This window comes from Scardinius erythrophthalmus, assembly GCF_964197995.2.
Source record: "Scardinius erythrophthalmus genome assembly, chromosome: 14".
NCBI lineage: Eukaryota > Metazoa > Chordata > Actinopteri > Cypriniformes > Leuciscidae > Scardinius > Scardinius erythrophthalmus.
The window spans coordinates 4555812-4575694 of NC_138234.1; the positions used below are offsets into that span (position 1 = coordinate 4555812).

The 19883-nt window shown below is 36.6% G+C and overlaps 4 protein-coding genes across 5 annotated transcripts in view; all 4 read left to right on the plus strand.

The window, feature by feature from the left end:
- Positions 1-352: 352 nt before the first annotated feature.
- On the plus strand, positions 353-2141 carry LOC308701477 (uncharacterized protein). Its single transcript, XM_081383794.1, has 2 exons — positions 353-387; positions 1078-2141. Exon 2 carries the CDS (start codon positions 1083-1085, stop codon positions 2025-2027), a length of 945 nt encoding a protein of 314 aa, XP_081239920.1. The 5' UTR covers positions 353-387; positions 1078-1082; the 3' UTR covers positions 2028-2141.
- Positions 2142-4067: 1926 nt separating this feature from the next.
- Positions 4068-6896, plus strand: LOC308701475 (uncharacterized protein). Its single transcript, XM_081383792.1, has 2 exons — positions 4068-4095; positions 4922-6896. Exon 2 carries the CDS (start codon positions 4927-4929, stop codon positions 5869-5871), a length of 945 nt encoding a protein of 314 aa, XP_081239918.1. The 5' UTR covers positions 4068-4095; positions 4922-4926; the 3' UTR covers positions 5872-6896.
- A 7025-nt stretch (positions 6897-13921) lies between these two features.
- Positions 13922-16234, plus strand: LOC308701442 (uncharacterized protein). Its single transcript, XM_081383744.1, has 2 exons — positions 13922-13965; positions 14810-16234. The coding sequence occupies exon 2, from the start codon at positions 14815-14817 to the stop codon at positions 15757-15759; it is 945 nt and encodes a 314-aa protein (XP_081239870.1). The 5' UTR covers positions 13922-13965; positions 14810-14814; the 3' UTR covers positions 15760-16234.
- Positions 14858-19883, plus strand: part of LOC308701441 (uncharacterized protein) — a 31603-nt gene continuing 26577 nt past the window's right edge. The window contains exon 1 of one of the 2 annotated variants that reach the window (XM_081383742.1): positions 14858-14995. The gene's annotated coding sequence lies outside the window, so the exon portion shown is untranslated. Of the gene's footprint in view, positions 14996-16510; positions 16649-19883 lie in introns of those variants that run through there. The other variant, XM_081383743.1, reaches the window with a different exon arrangement.

A 19883-nucleotide genomic window follows, 5' to 3' on the forward strand; every position in this document is an offset into this window, starting at 1 on the left:
AATTTCATAATGCGTATAGCTCCAAAAATTGGACACTCAGAAATGTTTTATTGTCTGTTGATTCTACTTGTGTTAAGAAATTATCAATTCATAATTTTGTGTTACTCTGAAAGCCATTAAATATTATGATTGCTATTGGTCTTAACCATGTTTTAAATGTAATGATAGCCTAATTAAAACCTTTAAATAAATCTTTGAACTGTCTAATAAGTTATTTTTCAACCTAAACGTGACTGAGATTGAATTATTGTTTACATTAAGCGTTATTTTAGTGTATGTTATTTTGTATAAATAGTTAGCAATATTTGGCGCGTTTATTTGGCATCACCGCGCTGACGTCATCAGTCGTGTCCTTCCTCGTTCGGCGCGTTTGTTGTGTCTTCTGAGGTGAGTTCTGCAGTTCAAGATATTTCGCGTATTTACACACCCATAAAATACACTTTACACAGTTTGTTTCAGCAACATTTACAGGGTTATTTCTGAACTGTTTTCATTGGATAAAGCGCTAAATGTGCGTCTTTTCTGGCGTCTGTAGACTGATTTAGTTCAACACGAAACGAACATCTGAGGGAAATGTTGAAATCATTCAAACATGAACGACGATCTTGTCATGTTTCATTTTGAGATTGATAATGCAGTGTTATTGAACGTATAATCACAAACTTTTGATCATCTGTGAGGAAATTTCATGGGGATAGAAACATGTATTGCTATCTTGGTCTTTAATGTGACAATAAATTAATGAATGGTATAATTAGTTATGTAATGACTGTTAATGACAGGAATCAGAAAGACCAAACTCTAAAAATCGGTGTTAAAATGTTGTAGTTTGTATGTTTGTGTCAGATGTGAAAAGTAGCCTAATAGTCTAAGGGTATATAACAATAATGTCTGTCAACATATGAATTAAAAGCGCTGCCGCTTTCCATGTTTTTTTTATGGAATTATTATTTTCCTAATGCTCACATCAGTTCACAAATAAATGATAGAATATTCCCATAAGCCTTCAATATACCTCGTTTTGTGGTATCAATTAATAAAAATGCATTAAAATTATGATTTTTATTTTCATTTTAGGCCTGATGGAGGAAAATGAGGACATTGGAGAGGAGAAACATCATCATGTCAAAACTGAAGAAGAAACTCCCTCACAGACTGAAAGTATTTCTTTGAAAAGAAGAGACAAGAAATATTTCATCTGCCATCAGTGTCTGAGTAGTTTCACACGACAAGAAGCCCTTGAGGAACACATGAACACTGGTGAGAAAAAACTGCACGAATGTGATCAATGTGGCAAAACATTTTTGTGTGCTCCATCACTAAAGAGCCACCTGAGAGTTCATTCACATGAGAAACCACATTCATGTTCTGTGTGTGGAAAGAGTTTTAAAGGCAAACTAAGTCTTGAGATTCACACAAGGGTCCACACTGGAGAGAAACCGTTCACATGTGATCAGTGTGGGAAGAGTTTTACTCAATCATCAAACCTTCAGGAACACATGAAATTCCACACTGGAGAGAAACCGTTCGTATGTGATCAATGTGGGAAGAGTTTTAGACGATCATCAAACCTTCAGGAACACATGAACATCCACACTGGAGAGAAACCGTATGAATGTGATCAATGTGGCAGAAGATTTTCCAGGGCTTCAAACCTGAATACCCACATGTTAGTTCATTCACAGGAGAAACCACATCTCTGTTCTTTGTGTGGAAAAAGATTTTCACATCTGCACAGTTTAAGACTTCATCAGAAAACACACACTGGTGAAAAAGATCATAAGTGCTTTGAGTGTGGGAAGAGTTTTATTAGACCTGAAGATTTGAAACTGCACTGGAGGACTCACACTGGAGAGAAACCTTACAAGTGTTCACACTGCGACAAGAGATTCCGTCGGTCAGATCATGTGAAAACACACGAGAGGATCCACACTGGAGAGAAACCGTATCACTGCACTGCATGTGGGAAGAGCTTCACTCAGATATCTTCTCTACTCAGTCACAATAAATACAATCACAGAAAGTAGATCATCTTCAAGACCAGCAGTTTCAGGTCTAATGCCGCATCCTCACCAAACGTGACACAATAACACCGTCAAGCAATAACATCTCTTCAGAATCTGTCCTAACCAGCCACAACGAGCAACAGGATGAAAACATCATCTGAATTTGTCACAGTGAATAAAGTTAAAGGAGAACTCTGGTCAATTTTTACATTGAGCACATTTTTTTGTAAATTTGGAGTGCTGTCAATACAGAGAACAACGACAAAAATCGGTGTTGCCTACACCATGTTATCCTCTTTTCAAAATTTGCACCCTGTTGACTTCAATGGGGCATGTTAAAACCTGCTTTTAGCCTCTTAACATCCATGATGTGTCATTACAAGTGCACAGCCAATGTGAGTGATTCTTGCCCTGTTGAAGTCAACAGGGTGCAAATTTTAAAAAGAGGATAACACGGTGTAGGCAACACCGATTTTTGTCATTGTTCTCTGTATTGACAGCACTCCAAATTTACAAAAAAATGAGCTCAATGTTAAAATTGACCGGAGTTCTCCTTTAATCTTCAAGACCAGCAGTTTCTACTGTGAGATTCAAAGAACATCTAGACGTTTCATTCTTGTATATAGTTTTGCTTTATGGTATAAATAAATATCCTTATACTTTATTATGAGTTAAATGTCATGTCAATTTTTATGATGCATTTTTATCGTAGTTTGTTTATACTTTTATAAAGGAAAATATACAGATTTTTTTAGCTTCAAATTGTTTGTTATTTTTCTCTTTTTTCGTAGAGAGATCTGTCACATTTGTTTACACTTTGTATTTTACAAGCTAACTTTCATTGTTCATTCTTCTTGCATCAATAATAAATAATTTCATAATTTTAGTTACATTTAAGCCATTAAAATATCGTGATTGCTTTGGGCTTCAAATTTCTCGATAAAGCTTTTAAATGTCTGATATATTTCATGACTGAGATTGAACGGACTGCTGTCTATCTACGCCTTTAACTGTTTTTTTTATTTTTGTTTGATAATGTTTTATTGATGTCTTGCTGTTTTATACAGTATTTGGCGAGTTTTTGATAATTTAACGGTGATTTCGACTCGCGGTGATGACGACATACCCAGCGCGCGCTCCTTCAGTCAGTCAGTGGAGTCGAGTCTTCTGAGGGGAACAGTTCGCGCGCTTTCGCAGTTTGAAGAATTACGCGGTAATTTCTGAACGGTTTCCATCGTGTTCGGCGCTATTCGTGTACACCAAAGAAAGAAGAAATCAGTTTCACATACAAAACGGTAGCGAACTGCCTTATTGCCATGGGGTTATTAGGAAATATATCTAAATGTTTGATAAAGATGGGTGTCATTAGTGTATGACTTTATATAACTGATTTTTTTCTGTATTATTTGAGAAATAATAGGGAGCCAGGACATTTGAAACACTTTTCAGATAAATTAAAACAGGCAGCCAAAAACAACACGGGTAGCCTACAAACTACAACGTTTTTTTTTTTTTTTTCAAGTGAATTTTCTGTGAAAATCGTTCCAAAAACAATCGCAATTTCTTCCTGCATATCTTAAGCCATGCTTATTCTGAAGTCTCGTGCTTATTCTTCTGAACATCATTTGTAAATGTTTACATTATAATTAAGCTCATTACTACAAAAATAATATTTGTAATATAATGACTCTTAATTTTTACAATGCGTATAGCTCCAAAAGTTGGACACTCAGAAATGTTTTATTGTCTGTTGATTCTACTTGTGTTAAGAAATGATCAATTCATAATTTTGGGTAAGTCTGAAAGCCATTAACTATTATGATTGCTATTGGTCTTTCCATGTTTTAAATGTAATGATAAATAAAACTTTTAAATAAATCCTTGAACTGTCTAATAAATTATTTTTCAACCTACACATGATTGAGATTGAATTATTGTTTACATGAACTTTAAGCGTTATTTTCGTGTATGCTATACCTGTTATTTTATATAAATGGTTTGCAATATTTGGCGCGTTTATTTGGTATCACCGCGCTGACGTCATCAGTCGTGTCCTTCCTCGTTCGGCGCGTTTGTTGTGTCTTCTGAGGTGAGTTCTGCAGTTCAGATAATTCGCGTATTTACACACCCATAAAATACATTTTACACAGTTTGTTTCAGCAACATTTACAGGGTTATTTCTGAACTGTTTTCATCGGATAAAGCGCTAAATGTGCGTTTTTTCTGGCGTCTGTAGACTGATTTAGTTCAACACGAAACGAACATCTGAGGGAAATGTTGAAATCATTCAAACATGAACGACGATCTTGTCATATGTTTCATTTTGAAAGTGATAATGTAGCGTTATTGAACTTATAATCTCAAACTTTTGATCAAAACAAAGTTGATCTGTGAGGAAATTTCATGGGGATAGAAACATTTATTGCTATCTTGGTCTTTAATGTGGCAATAAATTAATGAATGGCATAATTTGTTAATGACAGGAATCAGAAAAAAAATAACTCTAAAAATGGGTGTTAAATTGTTGTAGTTTGTATGTTTGTGTCAGATGTGAAAAGTAATACTGCAATCTTTTAAATAGAGATGATTTATAATATTTAAGGGTATATTCTGGCTATCTGAACTCAAACGTTTTCTTTTTACCACAGAGACCCAAAATTTCCACAGAATAACTATAATTCCCAAAGTTTACAGTGCAAATGCAAACAATAATGTCTGTCAACATATGAATGAAACGCTCTGCCGCTTCCCATGTTTTTTAACTGAATTATTAATTTTTTTATTATTATTATTCCTAATTCGCACATCAGTTCACAAATAAATGATAGAATATTCTCATAAGCCTTCAATATACCTCATTTATGGTAGCAACTAATAAAAATGCATTAAAATTATGATTTGTATTTTCATTTCAGGCCTGATGGAGGAAAATGAGGACATTGGAGAGGAGAAACATCATGTCAAAACTGAAGAAGAAACTCCCTCACAGACTGAAAGTATTTCTTTGAAAACAAGAGACAATAAATATTTCATCTGCCATCAGTGTCTGATAAGTTTCACACAACAAGAAACCCTTCAGGAACACATGAACATCCACACTGGTGAGAAACTGCACGAATGTGATCATTGTGGCAAAACATTTTTGTGTGCTTCATCCCTAAAGAGCCACCTGAGAGTTCATTCACATGAGAAATCATATTTATGTTCTTTGTGTGGAAAGAGTTTTAAAGACAAACTAAGTCTTGAGATTCACAAAAGGGTCCACACTGGAGAGAAACCGTTCATATGTGATCAGTGTGGGAAGAGTTTTACTCAATCATCAAACCTTCAGGAACACATGAACATCCACACTGGAGAGAAACCGTTCATATGTGATCAATGTGGGAAGAGTTTTAGACGATTATCAAACCTTCAGGAACACATGAACAGCCACACTGGAGAGAAACCGTACGAATGTGATCAATGTGGCAGAAGATTTTCGAGGGCTACAGGCCTGAATACCCACATGTTAGTTCATTCACAGGATAAACCACATTCATGTTCTTTGTGTGGAAAAAGATTTTCACGTCTGCAGGATTTAAAACTTCACCAGAAAATACACACTGGTGAAAAAGCTCATAAGTGCTTTGAGTGTGGGAAGAGTTTTATAAGAGCTGAAGATTTGAAACTGCACTGGAGGACTCACACTGGAGAGAAACCTTACAAGTGTTCACACTGCGACAAGAGATTCCGTCGGTCAGAACATGTGAAAACACACGAGAGGATCCACACTGGAGAGAAACCGTATCACTGCACTCCATGTGGGAAGAGCTTCACTCAGATATCTTCTCTACTCAGTCACAATAAATACAATCACAGAAAGTAGATCATCTTCAGATCCAGCACTTTCAAGTGTGAAGTTTCATCCTCACCCAACGTGACACAATAACACCATTGAGCAATAAGATGTCTTCAAAATCTGTCCTAACCAGCCACAACGAGTGACAGGACAAAAACATTCTAAATTTGTCACAGTGAATAAAGTTCATTTTCAAGACCAGCAGTTTCTACTGTGAGATTCAGATCAAAGAACATCATCTAGACGTTTCATTTTTGAATATAATTTTGCTTCATGATATGTAGTTCGGTGAACAGTTCGCACACTTTCGCAGTTTAAAGAATTACGTGGTCATTTCTGAACGGTTTCCATCGTGTTCGGCGCTATTTGTGTACACCAAAGAAAGAAGAAATCAGTTTCACATACAAAACGGTAAGATGTTAGCGAACTGCCTTGTTGCCATGAACGGGGTTATTAGGAAATATAACTAAATGTTTGATAAAGATGGGTTTCATTAGTGTATGACTTTATATAACTGCTTTTTTTCTGTATCATTTGAGAAATAATAGTATGGGAGAGCCGGGACATTTGAAACACTTTTCAGATAAATTAAAACAGGCAGCCAAAAACAAAAGTAGCGGGTACAAAGTACTAAGTACTACGTTTTTTTTTTTTTATGCGAATTTTCTGTGAAAATCATTCCAAAAACAATCGCAATTTCTTCCTGCATATCATCCGCAATGCTTATTCTGAAGTCTCGTGTTTATTCTTCTGAACATCATTTGTAAATGTTTACATTATAATTAAGCTCAATATTTTTTATACTACAAAAATATTATTTGTAATTTCATAATGACTTTCAATTTTACAATGCCTATAGCTCCAAAAGTTGGACACTCAGAAATGTTTTATTGTCTGTTGATTCTACTTGTGTTAAGAAATGATCAATTATAATTTTGGGTAACTCTGAAAGCCATTAACTATTATGATTGCTATTAGTCTTTCCATGTTTTAAATGTAATGATAAATAAAACCTTTAAATAAATCCTTGAACTGTCTAATAAATTATTTTTCAACCTACACATGACTGAGATTGAATTATTGTTCACATGAACTTTAAGCGTTATTTTAGTGCATGTTATACATGTTATTTTGTAAATAGTTTACAATATTTGGCGCGTTTATTTGGCATCACCGCGCTGACGTCATCAGTCGTGTGTGTCCTTCCACGTTCGGCGCGTTTGTTGTGTCTTCTGAGGTGAGTTCTGCAGGTCAGATATTTTGCTTATTTACACACCCATAAAATACACTTTACACAGTTTGTTTCAGCAACATTTACAGGGTTATTTCTGAACTGTTTCCATCGGATAAAGCGCTAAATGTGCGTCTTTTCTGGCGTCTGTAGACCGATTTAATTCAGCACGAAACGAACATCTGAGGAAAATGTTGAAATCATTCAAACATGGACAACTTGTCATACGTTTCATTTTGAGAGTGATAATGTAGTGTTATTGAACGTATAATCTCAAACTTTTGATCAAAACCTGTGAGGAAATTTCATGGGGATAGAAACATTCATTGCTATCTTGGTCTTTAATGTGGCAATAAATTAATGAATGACATAATCAGTTATGTAATGACAGGAATCAGAAAAAACAAACTCTAAAAATGGGTGTTAAAATGTTGTAGTTTTTATGTTTGTGTCATATGTGAAAAGTAATGCTACAATATAAGGGTATTCTGGCTGTCTGAACTCAAACGTTTTCTTTTTACCACAGAGACCCAAAATTACCACAGAATAACTATAATGCCCAAAGTTTACGGTGCAAATACAAACAATAATGTCTGTCAACATATGAATGAAATGCGCTGCTGCTTCCCATGTTTTTTAACGGAATTATTATATTTTCCTAATGCTCACATCAGTTCTCAAATAAATAATAGAATATTCCCATAAACCTTTAATATACCTCATTTATGGCGTCAATTAATAAAAATGCACTAAAATTTTGATTTTGATTTTCATTTCAGGCCTGATGGAGGAAAATGAGGAGATTGGAGAGGATAAACAGCATCATGTCAAAACTGAAGAAGAAACTCCCTCACAGACTGAAAGTATTTCTTTGAAAATAAGAGACAGGAAATATTTCATCTGCCATGAGTGTCTGAGTAGTTTCACACGACAAGAAACCCTTGAGGAACACATGAACATCCACACTGGTGAGAAACTGTATGAATGTGATCAATGTGGCAAAACATTTTTGTGTGCTTCAGCCCTGAAGAGCCACCTGAGAGTTCATTCACAGGAGAAACCATATTTATGTTCTTTGTGTGGAAAGAGTTTTAAATACAAACTAAGTCTTGAGATTCACACAAGGCTTCACACTGGAGAGAAACCGTACACATGTGATCAGTGTGGGAAGAGTTTTAATCGATCATCAAACCTTCAGGAACACATGAACATCCACACTGGAGAGAAACCGTACGAATGTGATCAATGTGGCAAAGGATTTTCGAGGGCTTCAGGCCTGAATACCCACATGTTAGTTCATTCACAGGATAACCCACATTCATGTTCTTTGTGTGGAAAAAGTTTTTCACATCTGCAGAATTTAAGATTTCATCAGAAAACACACACTGGTGAAAAAGCTCATAAGTGCTTTGAGTGTGGGAAGAGTTTTATTAGAGCTGTAGATTTAAAACTGCACTGGAGGACTCACACTGGAGAGAAACCTTACAAGTGTTCACACTGCGACAAGAGATTCCGTCGGTCAGATCATGTGAAAACACACGAGAGGATCCACACTGGAGAGAAACCGTATCACTGCACTCCATGTGGGAAGAGCTTCACTCAGATATCTTCTCTACTCAGTCACAATAAATACAATCACAGAAAGTAGATCATCTTCAGATCCAGCACTTTCAGGTCTAATGCCGCATCCTCACCGAACGTGACACAATAACACCGTCAAGCAATAACATCTCTTCAGAATCTGTCCTAACCAGCCACAATGAGCAACAGGACAAAAACATCATCTGAATTTGTCACAGTGAATAAAGTTCATCTTCAATACCAGCAGTTTCTACTGAGATTCAGATCAAAGAACATCATCTAGACGTTTCATTTTTGTATATAATTTTGCTTCATGGTATAAATAAATATCATTATACTTTATTATGAGTTAAATGTTATGTGAATTTTTTATAATGCATTTTTATCGTATTGCGTATTTATCTTGCAAATTGTATAATATCCAAGGTAAACATTTCTAGTAATTGTGCAGTTAATTCTCATACTGTATTTTCAGATTTGGAATATATTTTCTACCCAAATGTGTCACTAATAAATCACAATAGGAATTATTTAAAGAGAAGGCTTATATTGACATTTTAATATTTTGTTTACATTTTTCATTGTATATATTAACAATAAATGATTCACTTGCCAAGGCTGCAAAGCCGACTCCGTGTTACAAATCTGTTAGACCTATTCTGCCACTAAAAATTGCTTTATCAATAATCTTCCTGATCAGTTTCAGTGTCTTTGTCTTTCTCAGGTGTGAAAGGCTTACATATTAATGATGTGGTCACGCCTCTTCGCATAAAGCTTTCTTACAGAAAATACGTCTTACATATTTTAAATCAATATATTGTCTTATCTGAATGAGCAGTCAGGGTGATTTTCACATAGTTTTGGAGCAAATATTCTAGGCTACTTGATACAATTTTCAAAAGTCTGGTGAAGAAATAATCAGTATGGGTTTTATGACCTTATTTCAGTGACAATTTTTTTTTTGTATTTTCACAAACCAAAATAGGTGCTCTTTCAAGTCTTCGTCGTCGGTCAGGAACCTGGGTGTGCTCTTTGATACCAATCTTTCATTTGAAAGTCACGTGTCTAGTATCTGTAAAACCACATTTTTCCATCTTAAAAATATATCTAAATTACGCCATATGCTCTCAATGACAAATGCGGAACAATTAGTTCATGCGTTCATGACCTCAAGGCTAGATTATTGTAATGCTCTACTGGGTGGTTGCCCTTAATAAACAAACTACAGCTGGTCCAAAACGCAGCAGCTCGAGTTCTTACCAGAACCAGGAAGTATGACCATATTAGCCCGATTCTGTCAAAACTGCATTGGCTCCCTATTAAACATCGCATCAATTTTAAAATATTGCTGATTACTTACTTACTCTTAACGCATTATAGTCCGTCACGTCTATTGTGATCTTAAAATTCCGGCCAGTTAATAATACCTAGAATATCAAAATCGACTGCTGGTGGTAGATCCTTTTCCTATTTAGCACCAAAACTTTGGAACAGCCTTCCTAACATTGTCTGGGAAGCAGACACACTCTGTCAGTTCAAAGCTAGACTAAAAAGACATCTCTTTGACCTAGCATTCACATAACACATTATAGACTTCTATAATTCCATATTAGGCTGCATAGATTAGGTCAGCCGGAACCGGGAACACTTCCCATAAATCCTGATGGACTTGTTAAATCATAGGAAGAACGGCATCTATGCTAATATTAGTGTCTTTGTTTATCCCAAGGTTTTCCCGCAGCCTGCCGGATCCAGGCCGTATCCAGATCTGACGAAGGACCTTCGCCTGGACCCGATGACACCGCAGTGCTGAAGTGCCAACTAGTCTCTCCCTATGGAGGATCCCTTTACCACTCTACAGATAAAGCGTCGTCGGGAAAATTCGTTTCGCGTTCCTACCACGAAGTGACAAAATAAAATAAAATTCTGTATCAAAATTTATAAGGAAAGACCAGTACTTTGTTTAGGCTTGGTCTGAATTCCAAACCTGCGCACATATATTCAAACGCACATAACTATAGAAACAATTCTTAATGCGCATGTGAACGCCATCAGCGTTTCTCACAGGTTCGCGTTTAAAGTCTATGTAGAGAGAATGGTGTCGTCTTAGCGGCACCTAATTTAATAACAAATGATCGTTGCAACGGAAGCGAGTCAATCAAAACTAACTTTAGCTGTAAAATAACTTTATTAAAGAACCGCTATAAAGCCAAAACAATCTCTGTTACCTTAAATTATATGTTTGTCTCTGTAAAGCTGCTTTGAAACAATCTACATTGTTAAAAGCGCTATATAAATGAAGATGACTTGACTTGACTTGCCGTCAGTGTGGAAAAAGTTTCACACACAAACCGAATCTCGAGGTTCACATGAGGATCCACACTGGAGAGAAACCGTTCACATGTGATCAGTGTGGGAAGAGTTTTTCATATAAAGGACACCTTAAGTCTCACATGATCATCCACACTGGAGAGAAACTGCATGAATGTGATCAATGTGGTAAAACATTTTTGAGGGCTTTAGACCTGAAGAAACACATGAGCCTCTCCTCAATATTATTAACTCATCTTTAACTTTAGGTCATGTTCCAAGAACATTTAAACTGGCAGTTATAAAACCACTCATTAAGAAACCACAATTAGACCCAAATAACCTAGCAAATTATAGACCCATTTCAAATCTTCCTTTTATGTCCAAAATACTAGAAAAAGTTGTGTCCGCCCAACTGGGCTCTTTCTTACAAGAAAATGACTTCTATGAAATGTTTCAGTCTGGGTTCAGGCCGCACCATAGCACTGAAACTGCGCTCGTTAAAATCACAAATGATTTACTCTTAGCTTCTGACCAAGGCTGTATCTCAATACTAGTTTTACTTGATCTTAGTGCTGCGTTCGATACTATAGATCACACAATACTCTTAGATCGACTACAAAATTATACCGGTGTTCAAGGACAAGCATAAGCTGGTTCAGATCATACCTATCTGACCGATACCATTTTGTCTATTTAAATGGAGAAAAATCGATCATAACTCCAGTAAACTATGGAGTGCCGCAAGGATCTGTGTTAGGCCCTCTATTATTCTCAATATATATGCTGCCACTTGGAAATATTATAAGGAAACATGGAATTAGTTTCCATTGTTATGCTGATGACACTCAAATCTATATTTCATCACGGCCGGATGAAAACGCTAAATTATCCAAATTGACAGAGTGTGTTAAAGATATAAAAGATTGGATGACGCGCAATTTTCTTTTATTAAATCCAGACAAGACAGAGGTACTAATCATCGGTTCAAAAAACTGCCCACAAAACCTCTTACAATACAACTTTAACATAGTAGGGTCTCCTGTTACTTTATCCTCTACAGTAAAAGACCTGGGTGTTATATTAGATTGTAACCTGTCTTTTGAAAATCATATTTCATATGTTACAAAAACAGCCTTATTCCACCTCAGAAACATTGCTAAGCTACGTAATATGCTATCTGTTTCTGATGCAGAAAAGTTAGTTCATGCGTTCATGACCTCGAGATTAGATTACTGTAATGCTTTATTAGCTGGTTGTCCTGCATCCTCAATAAACAAGCTACAGTTAGTCCAAAATGCCGCCACTAAAGTTCTTACCAGATCAAGAAAATATGATCATATAACACCAATTTTATCATCACTACATTGGTTACCTATAAAGTTCCGTATTAATTACAAGGTATTGCTACTGACTTAAAAAGCCCTAAACGGCTTAGCTCCAGTCTATTTAACCGATCTTCTATCGCCTTATAATCCATCGCGCTCTTTAAGATCACTAAATTCGAGGCTTTTGGTCATACCTAGGATATCCAGATCCACCAAAGGAGGGAGAGCATTTTCACATTTAGCTCCAAAACTCTGGAATAGCCTTCCTGATACTGTTCGTTGCTCAGACTCGCTCTCCCAGTTTAAAACTAGATTAAAGACGCATCTCTTCAGCCAGGCATTTATATAATATTTTTAATCTTACAGTTAAATCCGGTCTCTAGTTCATAAACGCCAGAGGAGAACTGGCCCCCGACTGAGCCTGGGTTCTCCCAAGGTTTTTTTTCTGGTTCCTTGCCACTGTTGCCTTTGGCTTGCTCAGTTGGGGATATTTTGGGGATACTTAATTTAATTAATCAATCAACAATACTATTGATCAGCATTACCAAACATGGATGTTTTACAGTAGAAACAAACACTGATGTACTATTTTATTTAATACTGTGAAGCTGCTTTGATACAATCTGTATTGTGAAAAGCGCTATATAAATAAAGTTGACTTGACTTGACATGACAGTTCATTCACAGGAGAAACCACATTCATGTTCTTTGTGTGGAAAGAGTTTTTCACATCTGCAGAGTTTAAAAGTTCATCAGAAAATTCACACTGGTGTAAGAAATCATATGTGCTTTGAGTGTGGGAAGACTTTTATTAGAGCTGAACATTTAAAACTGCACATGAGGATCCACACTGGAGAGAAACCGTTCACATGTGATCAGTGCGGGAAGAGTTTCACACAAAAATCAAAGATAAACCGACACATGAAAATCCACTCTGGAAAGAAGCTGAGCATCAAAGTGTTTTTATATCTGTATATCAGAAAATACTGGTGTAAGAGATTGTGTGTTCTTTGATTATTGGACGTCTGTGCATTTAGCTATTTTTCTTGATTTTATCAATATAGTTTTCTCACTTTTAGGTTCAAGAGTCTTTCCTTGTTTTATTACAGTTATTATGTTGAGCGCCTCCTGGAGGAATACAGACTTCATTAATAGTTTAATCAATTACTAAAACATTTTTTTAAACATCATTTGTAAATGTTTACATGATAATTAAGCTCATTATTTTTATACTACAAAAATAATATTTGTATTTTCATAATGACTATTAATTTTATAATGCGTATAACTCCAAAAGTTGGACACTCAGAAATGTTTTATTGTCTGTTGATTCTACTTGTGTTAAGAATTGATCAATTCATAATTTTGGGTAACTCTGAAAGCCATTAACTATTATGATTGCTATTGCTATTGGTCTTTCCATGTTTTAAATGTAATGATAATTAAAACCTTTAAATAAATCCTTGAACTGTCTAATAAATTATTTTTCAACCTACACATGACTGAGATTAAATTATTGTTTACATGATCTTTAAGCGTTATTTTAGTGTAAGTTATAAATGTTATTTTGTATAAATAGTTTACAATATTTGGCGCGTTTATTTGGCATCACCGCGCTGACGTCATCAGTCGTGTCCTTCCACGTTCGGCGCGTTTGTTGTGTCTTCTGAGGTGAGTTCTGCAGTTCAGATATTTCGCGTATTTACACACCCATAAAATACACTTTATACAGTTTGTTTCAGCAATATTTACAAGGTTATTTCTGAACTGTTTTCATTGGATAAAGCGCTAAATGTGCGTCTTTTCTAGCGTCTGTTGACTGATTTAGTTCAACACGAAACGAACATCAGAGGAAAATGTTGAAATCATTCAAACATCAACGATTTTGTCATATGTTTCATTTTGAGAGTGATATTGTAATGTTATTGAATTTATGATCTCAAACTTTTGTAAGTTTTGATCTGTGAGGAAATTTCATGGGGATAGAAATATTTTCCAGCAAACACATTTACGTTGTGGCACGTTGCATTTCTTCTGTGGCAACGCCGCTGTCTATGTGCTCGCAACATTGTAACAATGTAGATTGTAAGATTCGACAGGGCTGTAGAAACGTTGTTGTCTTAAAAGTCTGAATTTAAAAGTTTGATTTTCGCGCTTCAGGGCAGTGACGAGTAGCCTACATAGTCCAGTGTTTGTCAAGACACCGTTGGCACAAACTTATAAGCAATGGCCCTGAACGGTGGTTTAAAGGGATAGTTCACCCAAAAATGAAAATTCTGTCAGTAATTACTCACCCTCACGTTGTTCCAACCCCGTAAGACATTCGTTCATCTTCGGAACACAAATTAAGATATTTTTGATTTTCCCACATTTTTAATGGAATTATTATATTTTCCTAATGCTCACATCAGTTCACAAATAAATGATAGAATATTCCCATAAGCCTTCAATATACCTCATTTGTGGTATCAATTAATAAAAATGCATTAAAATTATGATTTTTATTTCATTTCAGGCCTGATGGAGGAAAATGAGGACATTGGAGAGGAGAAACATCATGTCAAAACTGAAGAAGAAACTCCCTCACAGACTAAAATTATTACTTTGAAAACAAGACACAAGAAATATTTCATCTGCCATCAGTGTCTGAGTAGTTTCACACGACAAGAAACCCTTCAGGAACACATGAACATCCACACAGGTGAGAAACTGTACGAATGTGATCAATGTGGGAAGAGTTTCACACAACAAGTAAGCCTTAATAAACACATGAACATCCACACTGGAGAGAAACTGCATGAATGTGATCAATGTGGCAAAACATTTTTGTGTGCTTCAGCCCTGAAGAGCCACCTGAGAGTTCATTCACATGAGAAACCATATTTATGTTCTGTGTGTGGAAAGAGTTTTAAATACAAACCAAGTCTTGAGATTCACACAAGGCTTCACACTGGAGAGAAACCGTTCACATGTGATCAGTGTGGGAAGAGTTTTAATCAATCATCAAACCTACGGGAACACATGAACATCCACACTGGAGAGAAAACGTACGAATGTGATCAATGTGGCAGGAGATTTTCGAAGTCTACAGGCCTGAAGAGCCACATGTTAGTTCATTCACAGGAGAAACCACATTCATGTTCTTTGTGTGGAAAAAGATTTTCACGTCTGCAGAGTTTAAGACTTCATCAGAAAACACACACTGGTGAAAAAGCTCATAAGTGCTTTGAGTGTGGGAAGAGTTTTATTAGAGCTGAAAATTTGAAACTGCACTGGAGGACTCACACTGGAGAGAAACCTTACAAGTGTTCACACTGCGACAAGAGATTCCGTCGGTCAGAACATGTGAAAACACACGAGAGGATCCACACTGGAGAGAAACCGTATCACTGCACTGCATGTGGGAAGAGCTTCACTCAGATATCTTCTCTACTCAGTCACAATAAATACAATCACAGAAAGTAGATCATCTTCAGATCCAGCAGTTTCAGGTCTAATGCCGCATCCTCACCAAACGTGACAAAATAACACCGTCAAGCAATAACATCTCTTCAGAATCTGTCCTAACCAGCCACAACGAGCAACAGGATGAAAACATCATCTAAATTTGTCACAGTGAATAAAGTTCATCTTCAAGACCAGCAGTTTCTACTGAGATTCAGATCAAAGAACATCATCTAGACGTTTCATTCTTGTATATAATTTTGCTTCATGGTATAAATAAATATCATTATACTTTATTATGAGTTAAATGTTATGTCCATTTTTTATGATGCATTTTATCGTAGTTTGTTTATACTTTTATGGTGGAAAAAATGTTTTTTTTTTACAGTTTCAAACTGTTCTTGTTTTTTTTTTTTTTTTTTAGATGTCACATTTGTTTACACTGTATTTTACAAGCTAACTTTTATCATTAATTTTTCTGTCTATTTATTTTTCTTCCATCAAGAATAAAAAAAAATATCATATGATATCATATGATTGTGATTGCTTTGGGCTTTAAATTTCTCGATAAAGCTTTAAATGTCTGATATATTTCATGACTGAGCTTGAACGGACTACTGTCTGTCTACGTCTGTAACCGTTTTTAATTTTTGTTAATGTTTTATTGATGTCTTGCTGTTTTATACAGTATTTGGCGAATTTTTGATAATCTAACGTTGATTTCGACTCGCGGTGATGACGACATCACCAGCGCGCTCTCCTTCAGTCAGTCAGTGGAGTCGAGTCTTTTGAGGTGAACGCTTCGCGCGCTTTCGCAGTTTAAAGAATAACGCGGTCATTTCTGAACGGTTTCCATCGTGTTCGCGCTATTCGTTTAAAGAAAGAAGAAATCAGCTTCACATACAAAACGGTAAGATGTTATTGAACTGCCTTGTTGCCATGAATGGGGTTATTAGGAAATGTTTGATAAAGATGGGTGTCATTATTGTATAACTTTATTTATTACATGGCTTGGCTGAATTCCAATATAGAATGCGGTCTGTTATTTCTTTATAACAGACCGCTGCGAAGTATAACAGACCGTTGCCATGAAAAACAGCGCGTTGCTATGGACGCGGAACGGACTATTTTCTTTAGCGGAAGCAATACAATCGTTTTTAAATCAATAACCCCTTTTTAAATCAATAATTCGCGGCAAATTATTTATTTATTTTGTAGGTAGCCATGTAATAAGCGGGATAATGTATAGTGAGCCGGTTGTTATAGTGAATAACAACCCCTTCAGGCTGATTCAAGATCCCTCCGCTTCGCGTCGGGATCCCGTTCAGCCTGTCGGGGTTGTTATTCACTATAACAACCGGCTCACTATACATTATCCCTTACATAACTGCTACATGGCTATAATGCCATTTTTGTACAAGCTAATATGATTCTTTAGGGTCTAAATTAAGTTTGTAATATACTTGAATTAAAAATTCTCATTAGTATTGTAAGAAAACACTAATTTTACCTGGTCAAAAACAGCTCTGTTTTCAGCACGCTGTTTAAGTGCATGTGTCTTTAAATGATATGAGCTTTGCTCACCCCGCCCCTCTGTTCTGTGGGCGTTTTGCCACAACAACACAAGTGGAGTGTTGCCTTGACAACAGTTGAGGGTATATTTTGAAGAATGGCAGCGGGAGTCTCTGAGGACACTGAACCGAAGTCGGAAAACAGGACGTTTCTGAATGGTTGGTTAATGTAATGTCACTGTGATCTATCTCTGTATGTACTGGCAGGGTAATGTAACGTTAGTGAGACACAAACGCTAAGTGTTTACTGATGTGTTGTATAGTTCATTGACAGATTGATGTTACAGCTAATGGTCATGAAAAACTTTTTTTCGGTAAATAGGCTTGTTGTCAGTGATGCGTAACGTTATCTCTGCAGTGTTAGGTACCACTGTCAGGGCTGAAGCACTAAAATTTGACTGATCTGTTTAAAAAATAACCAGTCTGTGAGACTATGACAGTCATTAGGCTCATAAACAACACATAGGCCTACTCAGACAGGAGCTAATACATTTTCCAATGTTCTCGTTTGTAAAGCAGTCTGGTGAAATGATTCGCTCAAACATGAAAGCATTGACGTTGATCGTTGGGAATATTCCCTTCGAAAACCAAACTCAGCCACTGCGTCTTCAGCGGTTCGGTTTTAGGAACATCAAAATGATGCTGTGTTCCTTATTACACCCAAGAACAGAACACCACAATCGCTTAGACGCCATTCTGCTCATAGACAGTGCTCTGCCTCCAGCGTATCAACAATGCGGACTATTGGTGCCTTCACGTGCTATGGTAATTATGGTAAATACCAAAAGCCAACATGGAAAATGCACATGAACACCCCCTCATGTGGTATTTTCCACTGGGCAACTCGTAGAATATTTTGATGCACGAGTTGCCGATATGAGATAACCTTTGACCTTTTCAAAATGGCGGCGAGCAACGCAAGAGTCGTGAATACTGTTAGCAGATAGTTTTTGTTGCCTATTCACCTTATTTTTAACGGAAATACGGACGCAGCCAGTTGACGGTATTTTGTGCGAGACTTCCGGTCAGGCACTTCCGGTAACTGGCGCGCTGATCACTTTTCACCATATCGGTTAATTAAACAAGTGTTCCTAACAACTAACTCATCGTCATGGCTTCGGGGAAGACCGGGATTGTTTGTGCAGTTAGAGGTTGTCATAAACTGATACAAAAGAAAGGTTTACTTGGAGCAGGAGTGTTTTAATCATCGAAATCATTGACATTTTAATCAGGCGCCCTACGACCAGAGACACACTGGCTGCGTGGCGTTTCTGTTGCGTGGCGTTTTACATGTCTTTGCACACCAGAAACGTGTCTGACGCGGCACTGCTAGGTGACATATGATCCTCATTCATTGGTGATTATATTCGACATAATGAGGAGAGAGTTGTGGAAGGCCTTTAATGTTAAACATATATATAGCAGCAAAGACAACGTCGGCAGTATTGACGGCAAAACAGGCTACAGAATATTTCGTTCTGACAGGTGCAATGTTAGAAAATCGATTTTTTTTTCATTGCATTTATATCTGCATTTGTCAAAACCTAAAATTTCAAACATCAAAATGTAATTTATTAATATGTATTCATGTAAAATTAAATACAAAGATCTTTTCCTATTCTATTTTGTCTGGAAACGCTTCCAAAACGCTTGCGTGTCGCGTGAAAAATAGGCGTCGATTCTATTTATAGCATGCATGCGTTTTCCGCGCCTGTGAGACGCGCATGTCACGCAGGCAGTGTGCACGTTCTAACCTGTTAACATGGGAGCCGAAATAAAAACGGACACGCAGTGTGTCGCCGGCCTGAGGAATCCCTTCGCCTGTGGTTAAAAGCTTTACATTTGAAGAAACCATCGAAACGACCGTATGTTTGTTCTTTTCATTTCGTGAGCACCTATAGAAGACCACCCGATACCAGAAAAGTGGCTGGGCTATGAAGTCTCAATAAAAACCATGATAAAAACTCCAAGGAGAAACAAAATCATTATAGTAACCCCTGTATAAAATCTAGTGATCATGGCATAATGGCATGATCATGGCATTTATTTTGTATGATTTACAACTATTTATAGCCATCTACTTATTGCTATCCATCCTATGCTTTGGTTGCATTCTTATGGCATTATTAATACATTTGACATGACAAAATACCTCTATATTAGTCCAGCGTTGGCTCGACTATGTTTAGGGCGGGGCTGAAGGCGCCGGTGAAGTTTTGGCACTCTGCCAGCTAGATGCATGAGTGTTTTCAACCAGGTCCGGTACCCTAACTGAGTGAGGCGGGGCTTTAGTTCTTTGTAGTATTCATCTGCTACGGCATGTGTAACATTTTTCTATCAACTCTGCATAATCCTTCGCGATCGATATGTTATTTAGCCCAGGGAAGCGAGGAAACGGAAGTGCCGCACAAAAACCGGATATTGGACCCATGTTTACTTCCGCGTTCGAAAATAAGGTGGATACAATGTTGTGTCATTAACGATTGTAATATAATGCGTTAACACTCCATTTTCAACTTCGCCGCAATTTCCTTGGTTCATATTTAATCATTTTATGTCATGTTTTATTTTTTT

Bases quoted from the DNA above. Each gene is read 5' to 3' on its own strand.
- LOC308701442 (XM_081383744.1), top strand. From the start codon at position 14,815: ATGGAGGAAAATGAGGACATTGGAGAGGAGAAACATCATGTCAAAACT.
- LOC308701475 (XM_081383792.1), top strand. From the start codon at position 4,927: ATGGAGGAAAATGAGGACATTGGAGAGGAGAAACATCATGTCAAAACT.
- LOC308701477 (XM_081383794.1), top strand. From the start codon at position 1,083: ATGGAGGAAAATGAGGACATTGGAGAGGAGAAACATCATCATGTCAAA.